Below are 18,364 nucleotides of genomic sequence, written 5' to 3'. Positions count from 1 at the left end.
TGCAGTTACAAAAAAAAAAAAATAGGAAGAAAGAAAGAAAGAAAAGAAGGAAGAAAAAGAAAGAGAGAGAAAGAAAGAAAGAGAGAAAGAAAGAAAGAAAGAAAGAAAGAAAGAAAGGAAGAAAGAAAGGAAGGAAGGAAGAGAGAAAGAAGAAAAAGAGCGAGTTCTAGATGAATGGAATGGTAGTCTTTTCCCAGAGCGAAGGGCTGGTACATCCTACGACCTGCACCACAGGGGCCTTTGAGGAAATAAGCATAACCATCCTGATGTTTGGTAAGGATGAGTCATGCCATCTTGCCTCTGTAGCCAACTGCCTTCTTGTTGAACAACAACAACCAAAAGCTATATATGCAAAGGGATAAGGAGGAGAGACCTATCAGGCTGCTTCTTACGAGTGGCTTTGCCTTACTGGTTCAGCCCACACGCAGCAGGTGCTGGCCACGTGACAGGCCCACGTCTGATCAGAGAATGGTGGACCTTCTCTGCTTTTCTCTTGCTTTCTCTCTAATGATGTCTCCTCTCTTCCTAACTCTTTATTTCCAGGCTTTCACTTTAACTCCATATCCAAGCCGGCTAGCCTCTCCCAGGCACCAATGCACTCCACTCTGCCCAGCTTCGTGCCTTTCAGCCCCTCGGGGCCTCCCCTTCTCAGTTGCTGTGAGACACCGGTGGTGTCCTTGGCCGAGGCTCAACAAGAGCTGCAGATGCTGCAGAAGCAGCTGGGAGAAAGTGAGCTCCGTCGTTGCCTTGGTGTGCTTATGAGTGGCTGCCCACTTGCGGTTGCTCTGCATGGCTTTGGCTTGATGGTGGCCCAGGGAAAAACGAGGCATAGGTCACGGGTGGCAGATGGAGGGAAAGCTTGCTTGCTTCTTGTCTGAAATGCATCTGCTCTTGTCTCTGGGGTGTGCACATCAGCTATGGGAGGTATTCAGAGACCTGGCACTCACAGACTGCTAACAGAGTTGGCCCAACACTATGTTAGTCTGCATCCCTGGCAGGCTGGGAAATACTTACTGGCGGATGGGAAAAAGAAGTTATGCTTAGTCCTTGTGGGGTGACATAGCTATTAGAGATGTGACCACATTCATCGACTGCTTTTGGGGGCTGTCATATATCTCTTGCTGCAGACTGTTCTTCATCAAGTGTCCAACATCATCCTCGTAACATACAAAGGGTGGTGTCAAGACTTAGAGGCAGTGTCAGGTAGAGGCTTTTTTTCTGGTTGTTCAAGGTTCGTTCTACTCCCCAAAAGGACATGGGACATGTAGATGGATAGACTTGTAAGCTCAGGCTGTGACAGTTGTTGTGAGTTCTGTACTCTGACTCCACAGGTGATTAATTGTAAGTGATTGGTCAGTTCATAGAAAGGGATCTGCTGGGTGTGCATTGGAAGACGATGCTTCTGATCACTTTAGGTGTAGATAAAAGAATGACAGTTATGAAAAAGTAGAAAGAGTTTGAGAATAATGCTAAAGTCACAGTCTATGCCTGTAATAGAGCTTGAGTGAGCAAAAGCAGGGTCTCCACACCTGGGAGGCTGACCACAGATCACAGCCTGGAGTTTAAATCTATAAAGCCTCTGATGGCGTTTGGGTCAGCATGGGCTTTATTTTGTTTTTGTTTGTTTGTTTTTGGTTTGGTTGTTTGTTGTTTTTCAACTTCCCAAATGGATAGTTTGTCTAATGCACACCCAGCTTGATTTACCAAATCCACTGGACCACACCAGGTTTTCAGGAAACATTGCCAATTCTGTTGGTTATGAAATCGAAGGGAATAAATCTTCTGTGGCCAGATTTCTCCAGAACATCAGTGTAGGGCTTCCCTAACACTGCCAGAGCCTTGCTGGAGCCTCAGAGAGTCCTATGCAGAGCATGGAGTTAGAGCAGGCAGCTAAGACTCAAGGTAATGGCCTAGTGGGAGAGAGGAGTGACAGGCCTGGAGCCTGTCTTCTGCTCCTGGTGTATGATTTCCCCCATCCCTTCGCACTGGGGTAGTTTAGATGCCCTACTGCTTAGGCTATGGGCCGAGCCCAGTGGAAACACAATGGCAGTTCTTTAGAGTTGAGTTCTCTTTCTCTTTAGAGACCAGCTGATGGTCTAGGACTTACAACCTAAGACTGTTCTGTTAGCAACTCTGACACTAACAAATATCTCTCATGTTGAGATGCCATAAACACTTTTGGCTTCTATTTCCTTCTCTCCATCCCCCTCTTCTGCACCTTTCTATGACTGTCAACAGATATTTATAGAAAGATAAAGATAGAAAGAGAACCCTGTGCATAAAACGGGTCTTTTGTGGGTTGGAGTCTCAGGCCTTTGATGTTGGTTCAAATGGTGCCATCCTTTGTAAAGAATATTGTAGCCCTTCCTTTTCCCTTCTGAAGGCATGGTCCTCTCTGAGTGACCATCACCCAGTGCTCACTGTCTATTGTGAATCACTTCTCCATGTAGACACCGGCACATGGTAGCTTCCCAGGTGTGTGTGGGGCTAAGAGCTCCTGGCTTGATGTCTTTGCATGCTATAGGGCAGGGGCTCTGGATGTGCAACTGGTGGAAACTGGATCACAAAGATAACAATCACTGGTACCATTGGTAAAGCCTCTCATGACCCTTGCCTTGTTTAGGGCTAAGGTAGCATCAGGTATGAAAGGAATAGGAAATCATAATCTTTGTTAAGTTCCCATTAAAACTATAAACACTGAAATCTTTCGTTTCCTCTGCTTTATCCCTAATGAGTGGCCAGAATAACGGGGGAAGGAAAGGCCTACCACAATACTTCTCAAAGTTCACAGCCTGTTAAAATCTGAGATGACCTTCCTAAATGTCCAGTGCTCAATATGTATTTTATACCTATCTGTGATAGCCCAGGTGTGTGTGTGTGTGTGTGTGTGTGTGTGTGTGTGTACCTTAGGTGATTCTAGCAGGTAGCCCAATGTGAGAACTAGTTTTAATTGGGGATAAAAATTTGTCAGTAGCATTTATAGTTATACTAATCCTTGCCCAGAGTCTGACGTGCTTGGAGAAAACGATGGACTTATTCCTGTTTGCTTGGAGGGAGCTGCCTGTCTGCTTTGTCTGTGTTGATAATCATTGGAAGAAACCAGCCTTCCACACTGTCTGAACTCTGGCCCTGTGCATCCCTTTGCATCCCTTCAACACTTCTTCCCTATTCTTGGCTTTAAGAAACAGGAGTAGGAATCTAAACCCTGCATAGGGACCCTCCTTTCAGACACTCCCTAGATAGATCAGAAACAGGCTATAAAGGGCATCACCTGGATTCCTGCCTCTGTGTAAAGTGCTCAACGAGAGGCCTGTGTTTTCATAGGGTTTTTGAAAACATCATTCTAGGAAAGAGGAGGTACCACTGCCCTCCTTAGGATATGTCTGATGATTCATTAAGGCAATGGTCTCTATCCTTCCTAATACATGTTGTGACCCCCCCAACCATAAAATTATTTTTTTGCTATTCCATAACTGTAATTTTGCTACCGTTATAATCCAAATATCTGATATGCAACCCCTGTGAAAGGGTCATTCATCTCCAAAAGCGTTGCAACCCACATGCTGAGAAACATTGCTTTAAAGTTTGATGACTGTGGAGGGATCCAGATCACAACTTTTCTTACACAGGGGGCTTTCCAATGTGAACCAAGAGTACTTCAATCTGGAAAGTCATTTCCCCCTAGCTCCCTGAAGAAGACATGGAAAGACCGACTTTTGGGCAAACGCAAGCACAGGCAAATAAACAGATGCTACCATTTGTGGGTGTGCCCAGTCAGATAGCCCATCACATTCTTTATCCCTAACTATGGGATAACTCCTATTTCCAGAACTTCAGTCATGAGGAATAACAGTAGGAACGAGGAGTGGAGCTCCTGGGCTTTTCAGATCCTCCATCATCCTCTGCCTCTGGGTGTCTCCCGCTCCAAAATGCAGAGGATGAAAGTCAGGCTTGAGGCTTCGAGTCTTCATCTAACCAACATTCTGTGATGAACTGGGGTACTAACCTCTCCGTATCCACCGCTAGTCTCCATTCTCAGCCATCTCTATGCTTTTACCACTCTAGGCCGCTGATACCATCTCTTACTGTGTTTCTATCTGCCCAGGTGTTAGCATTGCCCCTCCCGCCTCCACATCCACACTGCTCAGCAACCATACAGAAGCTAGCTCTCCCCACTACGTCAACCCAGCTCAGCCCCACTCTCCGACAAGGGGCACCATGGAGCTGGGCAGAATCCTGGAGCCTGGATACTTGGGTAGCAGCGGCCAGTGGGACTTGATGAGACCTCAGAAAGGGAGCGTCTCTGGGGAGCTGTCCTCGGGCTCCTCTATGTACCAGCTTAACTCCAAACCTACAGGTAATGTATAGAGCTGGCGCGTTCTCTCCTCAGTCAGGAAATAAATAGAAAGGATGCAACGTCTCTACCCCTCAAATATGTTCTATGTACAAAATCCAGTCACAGCAAGTAGAGGGGTGTAACTAAGGCAAAAAAAAGCACAACGCGGCTCCATCCCAACAGCAAGAAACTGAATTGCCAGGAGGAAGCCGGAAGTGAGCTGATCCACTTGTAACCTAGCCGTGCTGCTTCTCCTGGGTCCTTCGGGGTCCTAGATCCATGCAGGGCATTCCTTCTTCCCGCCTGACTAAAAGTGGCATGGGGCAGCATCGAGCATCAGCTCTTAGCTACCCTTGGTAGGTTGAAGGCATGTGGTTTTTTACCTTAGGCCTTCTCTCTAGGTGGGAAAGGACAGATTTTGCTAAAAAACAATTGAGTCCTTTATCAGGAAAAGGGATTGAAGAAAAAAAAGGCAGTAAGGCCTTCCCTGTCACCCCCAAAACCATACCTAAGAGGTGGATCCACCTTTCTAGATGGCAGTTGGGCTCAGATCTGTCCGTTATTTTCTCAGTGATACAGAGCTCCGTTTTGCCGTGGATGGAGACCCATGGGCTTTCCTTAGCAAGGGGCCACCCTGTGGTTACCAAAGTGGAGCTGACTGACTGTGTGAAAGGACACTGAGGGCAAAAGGAAGGCGACATTAGGAGCAGGCTAGGTTGTCCACTGGCAGAGCTCACCGCACCCTAGTAACCAGCCTTGTGTGTCCTGCCTCTGCCCTGTCCTGGGATGATTGCAGGTGCCGACCTGTTGGAAGAGCATTTAGGTGAGATCCGGAACCTACGCCAGCGCTTGGAGGAGTCCATATGTGTCAATGACCGGCTGCGGGAGCAGCTGCAGCTCAGGCTCAGTTCCACTGCCCGAGAAAACGGTAGGCAAGGCCCAGGCTCTCCCGACTGAAGGAAAGGCCATTTAGGCAGAACCTCACACTTTTCTAATCAGTCTGATACTCTTTACCTAACTTGATTGTCATAGTCAAGGGAGGGTTGGAGGGTATGGTGAGCCGTTATTTCTGCTTTGCACTCTGAACTCAGAGACTGACTTTCCTCAGGCAAAGATCTGACCTCTTGTCCTTAATCTGTTTATACACAAGCAACTGGCTGGTTCACTACGTCCTTGTGATTGGTAGCCAGTAGAGGCAGGTGTATAAAGACAGCCCCTCGCCCCCACAACTTCACTCTGGAGGCCATTGGTCCCTACGCCACCCCCTCCCCCCAACACACACACACACAAGATGTTGTCATTTGGATGTCACTCTTTGTCCATGCAATTGCTCCTTCCACACAGCAGCCCCAGCTAGTTAGGGAAGAGAAGCTTCCTACACTAATATCATGGCTGCAAGTGCTGGGTACACACAAAGACCGAGTGCTCTGAAAACAAACACATACTGGCTCAGCATCTAGCCATTGCATTCAAGTTAATCCCAGGCCTCGAGGGCCAGATTGCAGCTGGGTTGGGACGGCAGACCCTTGAGGGGATGGAAAAAGCACCTGTTACATGGGATGTGTGTGTGTTGTCTGGGACAGGTTCCACCTCTCACTTCTACAGTCAGGGCCTGGAGTCCATGCCTCAGCTCTACCGGGAGAACAGAGCCCTAAGGGAAGAAAACCAAAGCCTGCAGACACGGCTCAGTCATGCTTCCAGAGGTAGGTTGTGCAAAACCAGACTGACAGTCCCTCCTAGGACCGTCTCTACCCTCGCCCAGGTAATCACCAATCAGGAAAAGCAAAGAGGAGGCTTAGTTAACAGTTACTCAAATTTACCAGTCCCATATTTACATTTGCTCATCTGTCTACAGAGGGCTACTCCCCAAGATAGTGGTTCTCAACCCGTGGGTCAAGACACTTTTGGGAAGAATCAAATGATCCTTTCACAGGGGTTGCCTAAGGCCATCAGAAAACACAGACGCTTACATTATGATTCACAACATTAGCAAGACTACAGTTATGAAGTAATAACAAAAATAACTGTATGGCTGGGGGTCACCATAACATGAGGAACTGTATTAAAGGGCTGAAGCTGTATTAAGAAGGTTGAGGACCTAAGAGATCCTAACCCTGGCCCTCAGGTGCCTAGGTTCTAAGACTGAATGGCTCTAGGAAGCCTATCCCTTTCGAAAGCCTGCCTATATCCAAGAGCAGTGTCTGTCCTGTCAGTTTGGAATCCACCCCCTTCTGTCTGCTCACAGCTGACCAGGGATCATGTGTGTCTGCATTCTCTCATACATCCTGGAATGAGTACAGCTATGAGCAGCTGTCTGGGCCCTGTTCTGCCGTTCCTCTGCCTTTCCCTACAGTCCCCTTCAGGCTGCTCTCCAGTGGTCCTCCTATAGCTCCGTGTCCTCTAGAACGTTCCCAACCCTACTTAATGGTCATCTATAAGTGGGCATTATTGCCCATGTGGCCTGGGAGGAAAATTACATAGTATTGGCTGACTTGATTAAATCAGTGTATACTAGTAACAAATGATTTTTATTTATAAATATCTATTGAGTCGCCATTAAAAGATTAAGAGCAATATATGAAAGGATTAAGTCCAGAATGAAAGAACCCTTGTGGAGGCAAAAGACAAGAAGAACTATTTCTAAGGTAGCTACTTAGTACTTTCGTACTAAGTTCGTTCAGAAAGACATGAGAGGCCTCTTGCCCCACCCCCACCCCCACCCCGACCTCGCTGGAGGATAACCAAGACTGCTGGATGAGGGCAAGGCAGAGAGATTAATCTAGCAGTGCATGCTGGGACGGAGGCGGACAGCTGCACAGATAGGAAATAGTAAGAGCTCCAAATGAACACAGTTGTACCCAAGGACTAGCCTTATTTAAAGTGTCCCTATAGGTCATTTTCAAGAAGTTTGACCAGAGAGATAGCACATGACCAGAAAACTCCAGCTGTCCACATTTTCAAAATGCTGAAAAGAATATAGTCTAAAAACCATAAACAAGAAATAAGTGCTGGTCTTTGATAAGACGGAGGGTGTGCAGTTGAACAGCTACACATGAACACCTAGAAAATGCTGAGCTTCAGGAACACGCTGTCTCCTCTAAGAGCAAGGGCAGGTGCTCTTAAACAGAGGATCAGACACCACAAACACCCCTCCCACACAACCCCCAGCATGTAGGGTCCACTAAGCCAGACTGCTTGGCCAAACACGACCTTCCTTCCCCTGGCCTCACGTGTGTTTGGATTTGTCTTTCTAATGAGCTTTAGGCCATGACATAAATACCCTTGTGTCCTGCTCATCAGGACACTCCCAGGAAATGGACCACCTGCGGGAGGCTCTGCTCTCCTCAAGATCCCAGCTTCAGGAGCTGGAGAAGGAGCTAGAGCAGCAGAAGGCTGATCGGCAGCAGCTTCTGGAAGACTTGCAGGAGAAGCAGGAAGAGATTGTGCATTTCCAGGAGGAGAGGCTGTCCCTCCAGGAAAACAACTCCAGGTAAGTGGGGCCTTGATACGGAATGGCCCCACTTTTCAGTGAAGAAGAGATACTGACAAATCAGTAGTTTCCTCCTCTGGAAACCTGTTTCTCCTTCACTATTCCTGCCTCACTGGTCACTTGGAGCAAAAAGGAAGACTGTATTTTGGACAATAAAGAATAGGTTTTATATACTACAAAGTAGAGAGATGAAATCCTGTTACAGAGGTTTCCATCTGTCGAAGGCTGGCAAGAGAGCATTCCCACCCTTCCCATTAGACGCATGACATCACTCTGTCCATAAACTGCAAGGTGGAAGCCCTGCATCTGCCTGCCAGCATGGAAAGCACTGTAGGGCAGAGAGGGGCCTGTCGTGTGTGTGCACTGCTGCCTGCACACCGAGCTAATGCTCCGACTTCCGGCTAGCTTACTTTACCTGCCCCAGACTGCTGAATGAATGTGATGGCCAAGCCAACCCACCAGGCTAACTGAGGCAAAGGTTGGCTCGAGGCTCATTTCTCCCACATGGCTCAGCGAACCCTTGCCTCTCCTTGGCAGGCTGCAGCACAAGCTGGCCCTCCTGCAACAACAGTGCGAAGAGAAACAGCAGCTCTCCCTGTCCCTGCAGTCAGAGCTCCAGATCTACGAGTCCTTCTGTGAAAATTCCAAGAAGGGCTTGAAAGGTAAGAGGGCCCCCTCCCCATTCTCTCTAAAGCCCGAGGGTGAGGGAGGCGCTGTCAACATGAGCAGATCAAGCCTGGGTACCCTTAAGGATAGACTGAAAGAATCACTTTACCCACTTAATAATAAAATGCAACTTAATCAGGAACAAGATTATATCATGGTTTATATAAAGAAATGCCCTAGGGCTGTCACCATCTAAAGGGATCTTTATGTATGCTGAAGGATAGACCATGGCAGCCCATACCATCAGCATCTACCCCGCCTGCCTTCCCCAAGTGGAGAAACTGACTCCAAACCGAAAGAAAGAAGAGGTGAGAAGTCAGGGCAGTGGGAAGGGTGGCTGCTGTCATGTAGAAAGCCTACAGTTCAAGACCGGAGTTTACTTTCTAGGAAGAGAGCTTCAGTCTGGAGACCTCCAGTCTGGGAAGGATTTTGGATAGTAGAGATGTGTAGAGATGTTTCTAGAGTAAGAGACAAAGAGCTACTGGGGAGATAAAGGATAGCAATAGCCATGCTAATTCTGAAGGGGGATAGCAGATAAGGCCTCCCTCAGCCCTGGACAGAGAACCACAGGTACCAAAGGTAGAGTGTGTCCTAGGGAAGAGCACATCACCTGCTTATCCAATAGCAAATGGTCAGCCCAGAAAGCACATGAGCAACATTATGGGGACTGAGCAGAGGTGTGTGTGTGTGTGTGTGTGTGTGTGTGTAAAACAACAAGTAGGCCATGAGCTGGCTAGTGAGAACTTGGAATGAGAGGAAGAGAATGTACACTAGAGCCTTCATCCCTGAAGCTGCTTCATCATGACTGCCTTTCCCCCCCTACACACATACCCATGTACCCACGCACGCACACTGGGTGTGTATACCCCTTTCATGCTGTGTTCTGTTAGTGCATGGGCCTTCTTGAGTTCATTTCAAACCAATTACCACTAATACTTTATAACTCTTTTGAATTCGAAAATCCAGCAAGGTAGCTAAATTGCAGGCTTTTTCCATGTACTCATTTGGTGACAAAGCATAGCTGAAGCAATGGGAGGATAGCTAGTCTATGGGCTAAGGGCTGATGGCAAGATGCTCAGTGCAGGTAGTAGAAGGTGTAGATAAGGTTTTGGTAAAATCCAAAACGAATTCTGCCCTTCAAAATATAAGTGGCTCTCAGGTTTGATTGTCAGTTACCTCTTTTTATCCTTCTGTGTCTAATGCATGTGGTAAATGAAGATGAGAAATTGAAACTTCACTTAGGAATTTTGAGCCCAGGTCTAAGACCTGAGTGACTTCCCGTGTTCTGTTCCCAGAAGCCCCATGTGTTCAGCTTATCCTCCCTGCATATGGAATCCATCAAATCTCCCTCGACCTTCACTCAATTTTAGTTCAGTGCTGTCTAGCCTGCAGGACAAAGTTTAACAGGGAGACAACACTTATTCTCACCTGCCAGTCCAAACGCCTCATGGGCATGCATGACTGATCTGACCCTCAGAGAAATCCCAGGCTAGTTATGTGCAACCTTGCTGTGTTCCTGGTACTGAATGAGAAGGTTGTATCTCACAGATGTGTGGCCAAGCCCCTGAGACTCCAGTGGGACCCTTGGCAGAGAGGAATGTCACAGAGAGATATTCGGCTATTACATGGACGCGCACGGTCGGTGCCACTAGGTTCCCTCCCTTCTGCTTTCAGCTTTCAGCCTAGATTCCTGTCACCAAGCCCCAGGTGAGTTAAGCTGCCTGGTGGCAGAGATTCGAGCTCTGAGAGGGCAGTTGGAGCAGAGCATTCAAGTGAACAACCGTCTGCGGGTGCAGCTGGAACAGCAGATGGATCATGATGCTGGCAAAGCCAGTCTCAGCCCCACGCCTGTTGGCCAGAGCTTCTTAGCCAAGGCAGAACCTGCAAATCCACAGCCACTCTTCCAAGGTAGGGGAGAAGAGGGAGGCCAGAACCCTCTGCTCTGGGATGTCAGTGGAACAGGGGACAGTCTTGTTGAACCAGTCAGTGAGGGTCAGGCAGAATCTGGGGATGCTCCGGAGTCTCCCAAGTGACAGACTGGGAGTTAAGATCAGGCCTCTCTCCAGCCAGATTCTGAGTTTGCCTCTTACAAGCCAGCACGCAAGCATCCCTGGACATGAAGCTCAGGGCACACAGGTAATTACATCTGAAGCTTACTTTGTCTACATTGGGCAAAGTATTTGAACACTCAAGTGTTTAACTCTCAGTTTACTCCACTTGAAAATGGGCTTATAAAAAAATATAAGCCCATATGGTTTTCTGTAGCATTAAATAAAATAATTGTCAAGGGCTTGAAACAATAAAGATTGATTCCTCATATTTATGTAATGCTTTAGAATTACTAGTTTCCTCAAATATACAGTGTCTTTGAAATAGAGCATTTCCCCTCTTCTATATTTCTTATGAGAAAATTGAATCCCAAGACAGTTTATAGGCAGGCAAGGGTTACTGGGTCTAGGAATCAGGATCAGGACCAGGACCAGATAACTGAGCTTTGCCGTAGTTACTAACATCCAGGGTGATGACCAGACTGCTGTACTGCACCCTTTGTGAACCCATTCATTCTTTGGTAAACTATTTGTTTTCTCGATGCCATGTCAAGTGTTCTCCTACTGAGCCTTTTTCCCTGCCCTTTGTCAACATGTTAACATCTATATTATGTACATATGCATATTTGTATTTCACTTCAAGTCATAATGGTACTAGACCCTACACGTAAAATTATATCCAAAATCAGACTTATAAAATACCTACCAATTTCTTCAACAGAAATGACATTCTCATGAAACATTCACTTCAATAGAAGAGCACACACTAGGTGCTCTGCTGTCTCCCTGTGCTGTGGCCTATGAGTACTGGTTCCCTGGAGCTGATCTTGGGCTATGCACGTGCTGTGTGGCTCAGTGTGCGGCATTTTGGCAGACCTGACACGGCGGTGGCTGTTTTGTTCCCTAGGTTCCTCTGCTTCCCCTCCAGTCCGGGATGTTGGCTTGAATTCCCCAGCCATGGTCCTCCCCAGCTCTTCTTGCTCCGTTCCTGGCTCAGACCCTGCCGTCATCACCAGGACAAACGGTAAATACAGCAATGAGAGGAATCAGGTGGTGATGGGAAATTATTGATGAAAACAACCTTTGGTTGGCTCTCTGGACCTGCTGTACCTGTGCCCAGAGATCAGTCTTATGCTATGCACAGCCCTCTGCTTTGGTTGCTCTGTCATCTCCCTGCCCTTGAGTAGGGCTCCTGTGTCCATCATTCTTTACCCAGAAACTTACTCATTAATAGTATTTGCCCTTAATATTTCACCTGTTGAAAGGTATCACAATATCTTTTCTTTTTGCTGTAACAAAGTTTCCTGAGAAAGCAAAGCAGGTGAGAAAGGTGTACTTCTGGCTCACCACTGCAGGTCACACTGTGGGACAAGGGTATCACAGGGACTTAAGGGAGGTGGTCCCATAGCATGACATCAGAATCAGAGAGCCAGGAACACGTGCATGCTAGCACTTAGAGCCCCTTCCCCACTCTGTCTGGCTCAAGATATCCTGTCTAGGGAATGGTCCTGACCACAATTAAGATGTGATGTGCCTTCCCACATAAGTTAATGTCATCAAAACAATCCACTACAGGCGTGCCCAGAGGCCATGTCTCCCAGGTAACTCTAAATTCTGTCTGGTGACACTACCAAAACCCAGTAAAAATGTGTCTGTCAAATTGACATAGGGATGATTATACAGGACACAGAATGCTCGCTCTGTGGACTCTGCCATCCTGTAGTTTTGAAGGCTGACCTGCTTCTTGCCTCTTTCATTGTCCCCTTGGAGTTCAAATTGAGGTCATTGTTATATATAACCATGGATCATCGTACTTTTGCTTCTTTGTCAGATGAACCTGCCAAGATGAAGAACCCTCCCAAGCTGGAGGTCAACACTACTGATGGCCCATTTGCCAACAAACATGGCAGACATGTCATCGGCCATGTTGATGACTACGATGCTCTACAACAGCAGATTGGGGAAGGCAAGCTGCTGGTCCAAAAGATACTGTCTCTCACGAGGCCAGCATGCAGCATCCCCGGACGAGAAGCTCAGGGCACAGAGGTAATTGGGCTTGAACCTCTCAGTTACTCTCATGCTTTGACGGCACCTTCTTTGCGCAGTCCTTGCTTCTAGGCTTCTCATCTCCCAGCGGCTGAGGAAGTGGCTTATGTTTATCCCACCCAGGCCCTTCTCTGTCTCCCATTTTTACTCTGCTACAGAGCAGGCTACTTGATATTTTGACCAAGAACTCCAGAAAACAATGTACTAATTTATAATAGGAATGCTGGCACAAAGCCACGGCTAAACAGCTTAAAGTCAGTCAGGTGGGCAGGCATCCCCGTGAGCTTGCATATGTGTAAGGGAACAAACCTTCAGACTGAGCGGAGGAGGGGAGGCAGCCATCAAAGCTCTGTAGTGTGCTTAGTAGTTGAGAGGAAGTAGGCACACTCATAGGTGCCTGCATAGGATAGTCTTGTCTACAAGAACCACTACAAAAGAGTTCCTTGTTGATATGCACAAGGTGCCATAGGCACCGTGTGAGGAACAGTCTGTCCTTTGTGTTTACATTACAGTCAAGGAAGGTACAATTTCTTAGAGGATGTAACCCAGGGATGAGTTTTTGAAAGCTTGTAGGGCATCCTGGGGAAAGGGTTTCAGGCAAAGGGACCAGCTGTCCCGGAACTGTAAGGGAAAGCCAGGGTTTCCAGCAGGCCTGTCTCCTGTGCTTGGTGACACAGGAAACTTGAACCCCATGCTTAGAGCAACAATATGTTCTAGTTTCGATGATATTCACAACTTCTTGTCTTCTTTCCCCAGGCACCAGGTCACAAAAGTGCCCAGGAGCTTCAGAGCAGCACCAGGGCTCTGAACCACGCCCTGGAAGAGTCAGCATCCCTCCTCACCATGTTCTGGCGAGCAGCCTTGCCAAACTCTCATGGTCCTGTACTGGTAGACAAAGAGGTAAGAGGCTGTGTTTCGACTGGTTAAAACCTATTTTCTCAACCTGGTGGTGGTGGCGCATGCCTTTAATCCCAGCACTTGGGAGGCAGAGGCAGGCAGATTTCTGAGTTCGAGGCCAGCCTAGTCTACAGAGTTCCAGGACAGCCAGGGCTATACAGAGAAACCCTGTCTTGAAAAACAAAAAAAAACAAACAAAAAACAAAAACCTATTTTCCCATGCCATGCTCCTGACTCATTTGGTTTTCCTGATGGTCCTGGCTATATGTCAAGGGATGGTCAGAATCTTCATGGAGCATCCTGGAGCCTCAGAGCCATGGCGGCTCAGTCACTGCAGCTCTACCACATTCATTTCCCACCCTCTAAAGCTTGATGAGACATCAGAGAGAAGGAAAAATTATGGCAAGTAGACACAGTCAACCTGGACATCCAGACATTCCCAGGTCTTTGTACTCTGAAGTTTGGCCGAGCTCGTCAAGAGACCTGATAACCATTTGGCACACTTCATCCCTAAGGTGCACCTGATCAAAAGGCCATAGAACAAACACCACCATGAGCAAATGGCCTCTTTTAGCCATGCTCTGGAATCTCGACAGCTTTTACAGTTTGTGTCTCTGGGTCAGGCCTGGGAAAGGCAGCTACCTCCTGGGGTCTGCTTGTCTCTCAGATGGGCTGTGACTGGCAAGACTGCTGGACAAAGGTAGTTCAGGATCTGCCCTAGACTCCAGCTGCAGATAACTGTTTCTGATGTCTTTGTGGCCCCAACTGTGCTAATCCAAGGTGCTTTCACACCACCATGGTGGCAGATAATTGCAGACTGTCCCACTGTCCTCTGGCCAGTCCCATCTCTTCAGATATAATATCCCTGAACCCCCAATTTACTCATGAGGAGGAAGTGGGGATATTCTACCGGACAGAACAGAGCTCTGGCTTGTGGTTGGGATTTAGTGTAGGCCTAGAACGAGGATCTCCCCAGGAGGCTTCAGTTTCCTTCCCCATTTCTGTCTGGTGGCCTGGTCCTCAGCTGTCTCCATCTGGTGTTAGGGGAGTTTTAATGGCAAGAATTCAGTACAAAAGGCTGAGAAGATGGCAGCACTCTGCTGCCAAGCCCAGGGTGTGTTCATCTTGGTGAATGTTATCTGAATCTGTCCTTCTTCCTCAGGGACAACTGATGGAGAAAGAACTCTTGGACCTGCGAGCCCAGGTATCCCAGCAGGAACAGCTCCTTCAGAGCACTGCTGCACGTCTGAAGAGAGCCAACCAGAGGAAGAAAAGCATGGAACAATTCATCGTGAGCCATCGTAGGTGTCCCTGGAGGACACGTAGGGGAGGGCTCTTCCTGACATACCCAGTCTTGAAGCAGATGAACTATGACCAGAGGGACTCAGGACTGTTGAGAGAGGAGAGACTGGGAAGTAATGGTGGGGATATAGGGAGCATGGCTAGCAACAGACCACACCCAGTAGCAGAGAAAGTGCTTTAGGGAGCACGTGCCAAGCAAGCCAGCCTCAACTGTTAATCTCCGTGTCTGTGGGCTATTTTATGTTTCCAGTGACCAGGACCCATGATGTCTTGAAGAAAGCACGGACTAACTTAGAGGTAAGGACAGCATTGTAGCTCCGAGCCACAGAGCCTGCCCTCAGCCCACCACTCTCATCCTATCTATGGGGCCTATGGCTAGCTGACATTCTAAGAGGTTTCTGGTCTAGTGTAGAGTGTGGTCCCTCAGCAAACCCCGCTTCCCTCCCCTGACCTCTCGGCTTGCCCTCAAATAATTCTCTCTCCTTCCACTCTAGTTTTCTATCCTTTGTGTGGGATGGGTAGGTCAGGAAATGGAGTGTAGTTGCCTCCGTGGAGGGCAGAGCCATTTGGAGTCTGCCTGTGAGACCCACTGTGCACTCACATTTCCCCCTGAGGGCTCTATGGACAAGAAAGTAGAGTAGGGCCTTACAGATTGCCCCCCACTGCACTGTGAGGTTGGAAGCATCCTGGTCTGTAAAGATCCCGAACAATCTTTATCTCATCTCATTGATGCAGAAGAAAACCTGAAAATGAACACTGCCTCTTAAGTGGGGAGATGGCCTATCCCTGGCAGGAGTACGCTATGATTATCACAAATGCTAAGTGCTGCCCCTCCCTGCCCCACCCCACCCCCCCACCCCCCGCAGCAGTGTGAGAAAAGGATCAGAAACTATTTCCTGAGGGTGGATTTGCCACTGTCAGAGCAGCCGAGCATCTGCTCAGACACTTACTGATTGCACCTGCCACAGTGCTAAGGCCCACGAGGAAAGGGGGCTGGGCTGTGATGTAGTACACACTCTTTTGTCTTGGTCTAATTTCCCTTCATTCTCTGATGACTCCTTTCTTTCCCGAGCCTCTGTAGCACAACACTTACGAGATTGCCTCTGTGCAGCCATATTCCTGTCCCAGCAAAGGTAACCCAGCAGCCTCTGCAACACTGGCTCAGCCTGTGGACGCTTTCCTCTCCATTTCCTAAGGCCTTTGGGAAGGCTCTCAGCACTAGGCCCGTCACTAACTGCCTGTGTGGCTTTGGCTGGCCCCTTCATCTCTGTGATTCTGCAGCCCTAAGTCTGTCATGGTAGAACTCAGCTCAGCTCACCTCCGGAGGCCCTACTGGCTCCACCCCCTCTCAGATAACTGGAACATGCACTTATCAGGAGGACTGCCTGCTGAATGTCTCTCCTCACGCATGGGCTCCTCTCTTGCTCAGTACTTCTTTCTTGGGAGATATAAAAGACCTTCTTGGTTTCTGTTTGCTTATTTGCTTCGGACTACTTGGTTTGGAGCATGAACTGGCTCCTGAAGGGAGATGGGCGGGGTCTGGCCACTCAGTGCACAGAGGTGTAAGCAGAGTCCAGAAGGGTGGACGGCTTCCATCTAATCGGGGCTTCAAGAGTTTCTCCAAGCCAGCACTCCCACCCTGACCCCCTGTGCTTGCTTCCCCCTCCTAATCAGGTTCCTGGCTTCCAGCAACCTTTGCCTCTCCCTCCAGCCTCCAGCGGGGCCTGAGCACGCATGCTGAGTAGGTTTGTTTTCTTCTTGTCTGCAGATGAAATCCTTCAGGGCTCTGACGTGCACTCCGGCCTTGTGACCCTTGCCTTCCAGGAGCCACGGAAGGGGCGGAGCCAGAGGCCCGTAGAGGAGCAGGAAGGGTGGGCCTGCCCGCCTCTTGTGCAGCTGCCCGTCTGTTGAGGAGCACCTTGTCCACACCTCCCCTGCCGGAGGTCCACCAAAGGGCTCAGAGATGTGTCCACATGGGACAGGCAGGAAGGAAAGTGGCATCCTGGCAAGCAATGAATACGATTAGCCAAGGCCCACTGGGTCCAGCACTAAGCAAAGCTCATGTAGACTGTGGAGAAGGCTTCCCGGCACTGCTTCTAGACAGCCTCAGCAGCACGGTACCCACCTCGGTACCGTTCTCACCTCAGCATCCTGTCCTCAAGATAGCCAACTCAGGGCAACTAGGACCTCACTGCCCACAAACAGGATGTGTGGTCCCGACGCCAACGCTCCTCAGACAGTTGTTAAAGCACACACCATTGAGTGGCAGTGCCCTGCCAGACATTGTTGAGGTTCATCAAACTCCTCTCACAGACCCACTCGAGCCAGGCCAGCCCTATGGGTCAAGCCCAGTAGTACGTTGGTCTCTACCACCACACCAGAGGTCTTTGAGTCTACACAGCGAACTCGGTAACTTCTAGGTGCCCTGCACTTAGCCTAGCACCTTCTCTTTCTTACGCAATCTGAAGTTGAACCAACTTCCTTAACTCTGCTGTCCCCTGTAATCCTAACTTCCCTCGGAGGAATTGGGGACTGGTGGCCACATCATGCCTATTGAATGTCTAATGTACAGCACACCAGTGCCTCTTTTAATAGCATGGGCAAGGCCTGTTCTGTACTGAAGACTCTGTCTCCACAGTGCTCATAGGATGTGGGTGTGTGTATAAATGTATAATATAGATTTATATATGTTGCTATGGCTATGTGTTAAAGGCCAACATGATGTGCAGACCGATGGGTGAGAAGATGCTAAGCAGTCTTTCTGATAGCTATTAAAGCAAACTGTGTATAAAGAAATTATTTTACTTTGCTTCTCATTTCTGTACCAGTTCCCAGAACAAGGATATGGGATATGAAAGACATGCTGCCATCTTGTTTTCCCCAGTGTGTGCCTTATCTCAGAGGATCTGCCAGAGACCCTGAGTGTGAACCTTAGTCCCCCGCCGCCATAAATTCCACTTCAACAAGATAAAATAAATATATAACCATGAACCAGGAAAAACTCACCAAACTGCAGGCACAAGTGTGTGCTGGTAGGAAAGGCCCTGCCCACAGAAAGAAGAAGAACATGGAACAGCCACAAGAGGCAATAAAACTACAGTTCTTCTTAAAGAAGTTAGGTATGAACACATCTCTGATAGTGAGGAGGGGGACATGTTTACAAACCAAGGAACAGTGGTCCATTTTAACAACCCTGAAGTTCAGCCATCAACATTACAGGCTCCACTGAGATGGAGCAGTGGGCAGAAATGCTTCCGGATGTCCTAAACCAGTTCCGTGCAGACAGTGTAACTAGTTTAAGGAGACTGGCTAAAGCTGCCCAAACAGTCTGCTGATGGAAAAACACCATTTGCTACTAGAGAGGAGGAGGAGGAAGAGGATGGAGAAGAAGAAGAGGAGGAAGAAGTCTGAAGGAGGAGGAGAAGAAGTTGTAGTAGTAGTAGTAGTAGTAGTAGTAGTAGTTCCAGATCTTGTGGAGAATTTTGGTGAGACTTCTAAGAATGAGACAAACTGAACTGAGGCAATTTCTGAGGGATTCACTTTCAGAAGCTAGAGGAGCTGCTATTTTCAATTATGACC

The 18,364-nt window shown here is 48.3% G+C and overlaps 1 protein-coding gene across 14 annotated transcripts in view; it reads left to right on the top strand.

The window, feature by feature from the left end:
• The window catches only part of LOC116093483 (myomegalin), a 193,134-nt gene extending 175,553 nt beyond the window's left edge, over window positions 1-17,581 (top strand). For 6 of the 14 annotated variants that reach the window (XM_031374949.1, XM_031374945.1, XM_031374944.1 and 3 more), the window contains 14 exons: window positions 544-729; window positions 4,106-4,357; window positions 5,133-5,264; window positions 5,920-6,039; window positions 7,637-7,826; window positions 8,364-8,488; window positions 10,167-10,400; window positions 11,448-11,564; window positions 12,372-12,586; window positions 13,343-13,486; window positions 14,646-14,784; window positions 15,036-15,082; window positions 15,867-15,918; window positions 16,554-17,581. In XM_031374949.1, coding sequence (XP_031230809.1) covers window positions 544-729; window positions 4,106-4,357; window positions 5,133-5,264; window positions 5,920-6,039; window positions 7,637-7,826; window positions 8,364-8,488; window positions 10,167-10,400; window positions 11,448-11,564; window positions 12,372-12,586; window positions 13,343-13,486; window positions 14,646-14,784; window positions 15,036-15,082; window positions 15,867-15,918; window positions 16,554-16,696 — 2,096 coding nt within the window. In that variant the 3' untranslated portion in view covers window positions 16,697-17,581. Of the gene's footprint in view, window positions 1-543; window positions 730-4,105; window positions 4,358-5,132; window positions 5,265-5,919; window positions 6,040-7,636; window positions 7,827-8,363; window positions 8,489-10,166; window positions 10,401-11,447; window positions 11,565-12,371; window positions 12,587-13,342; window positions 13,487-14,645; window positions 14,785-15,035; window positions 15,083-15,857; window positions 15,919-16,553 lie in introns of all 14 variants that reach the window. The other 8 variants (XM_031374954.1, XM_031374953.1, XM_031374948.1 and 5 more) reach the window with 5 other exon arrangements.
• Window positions 17,582-18,364: the final 783 nt, after the last annotated feature.

The sequence above is a fragment of the Mastomys coucha genome, unplaced genomic scaffold (genome assembly GCF_008632895.1).
Source record: "Mastomys coucha isolate ucsf_1 unplaced genomic scaffold, UCSF_Mcou_1 pScaffold16, whole genome shotgun sequence".
Taxonomy (NCBI): domain Eukaryota; kingdom Metazoa; phylum Chordata; class Mammalia; order Rodentia; family Muridae; genus Mastomys; species Mastomys coucha.
The sequence above is the reverse complement of the archived record's forward strand: the minus strand, read 5'-3'. Positions and strand labels throughout refer to the sequence as shown.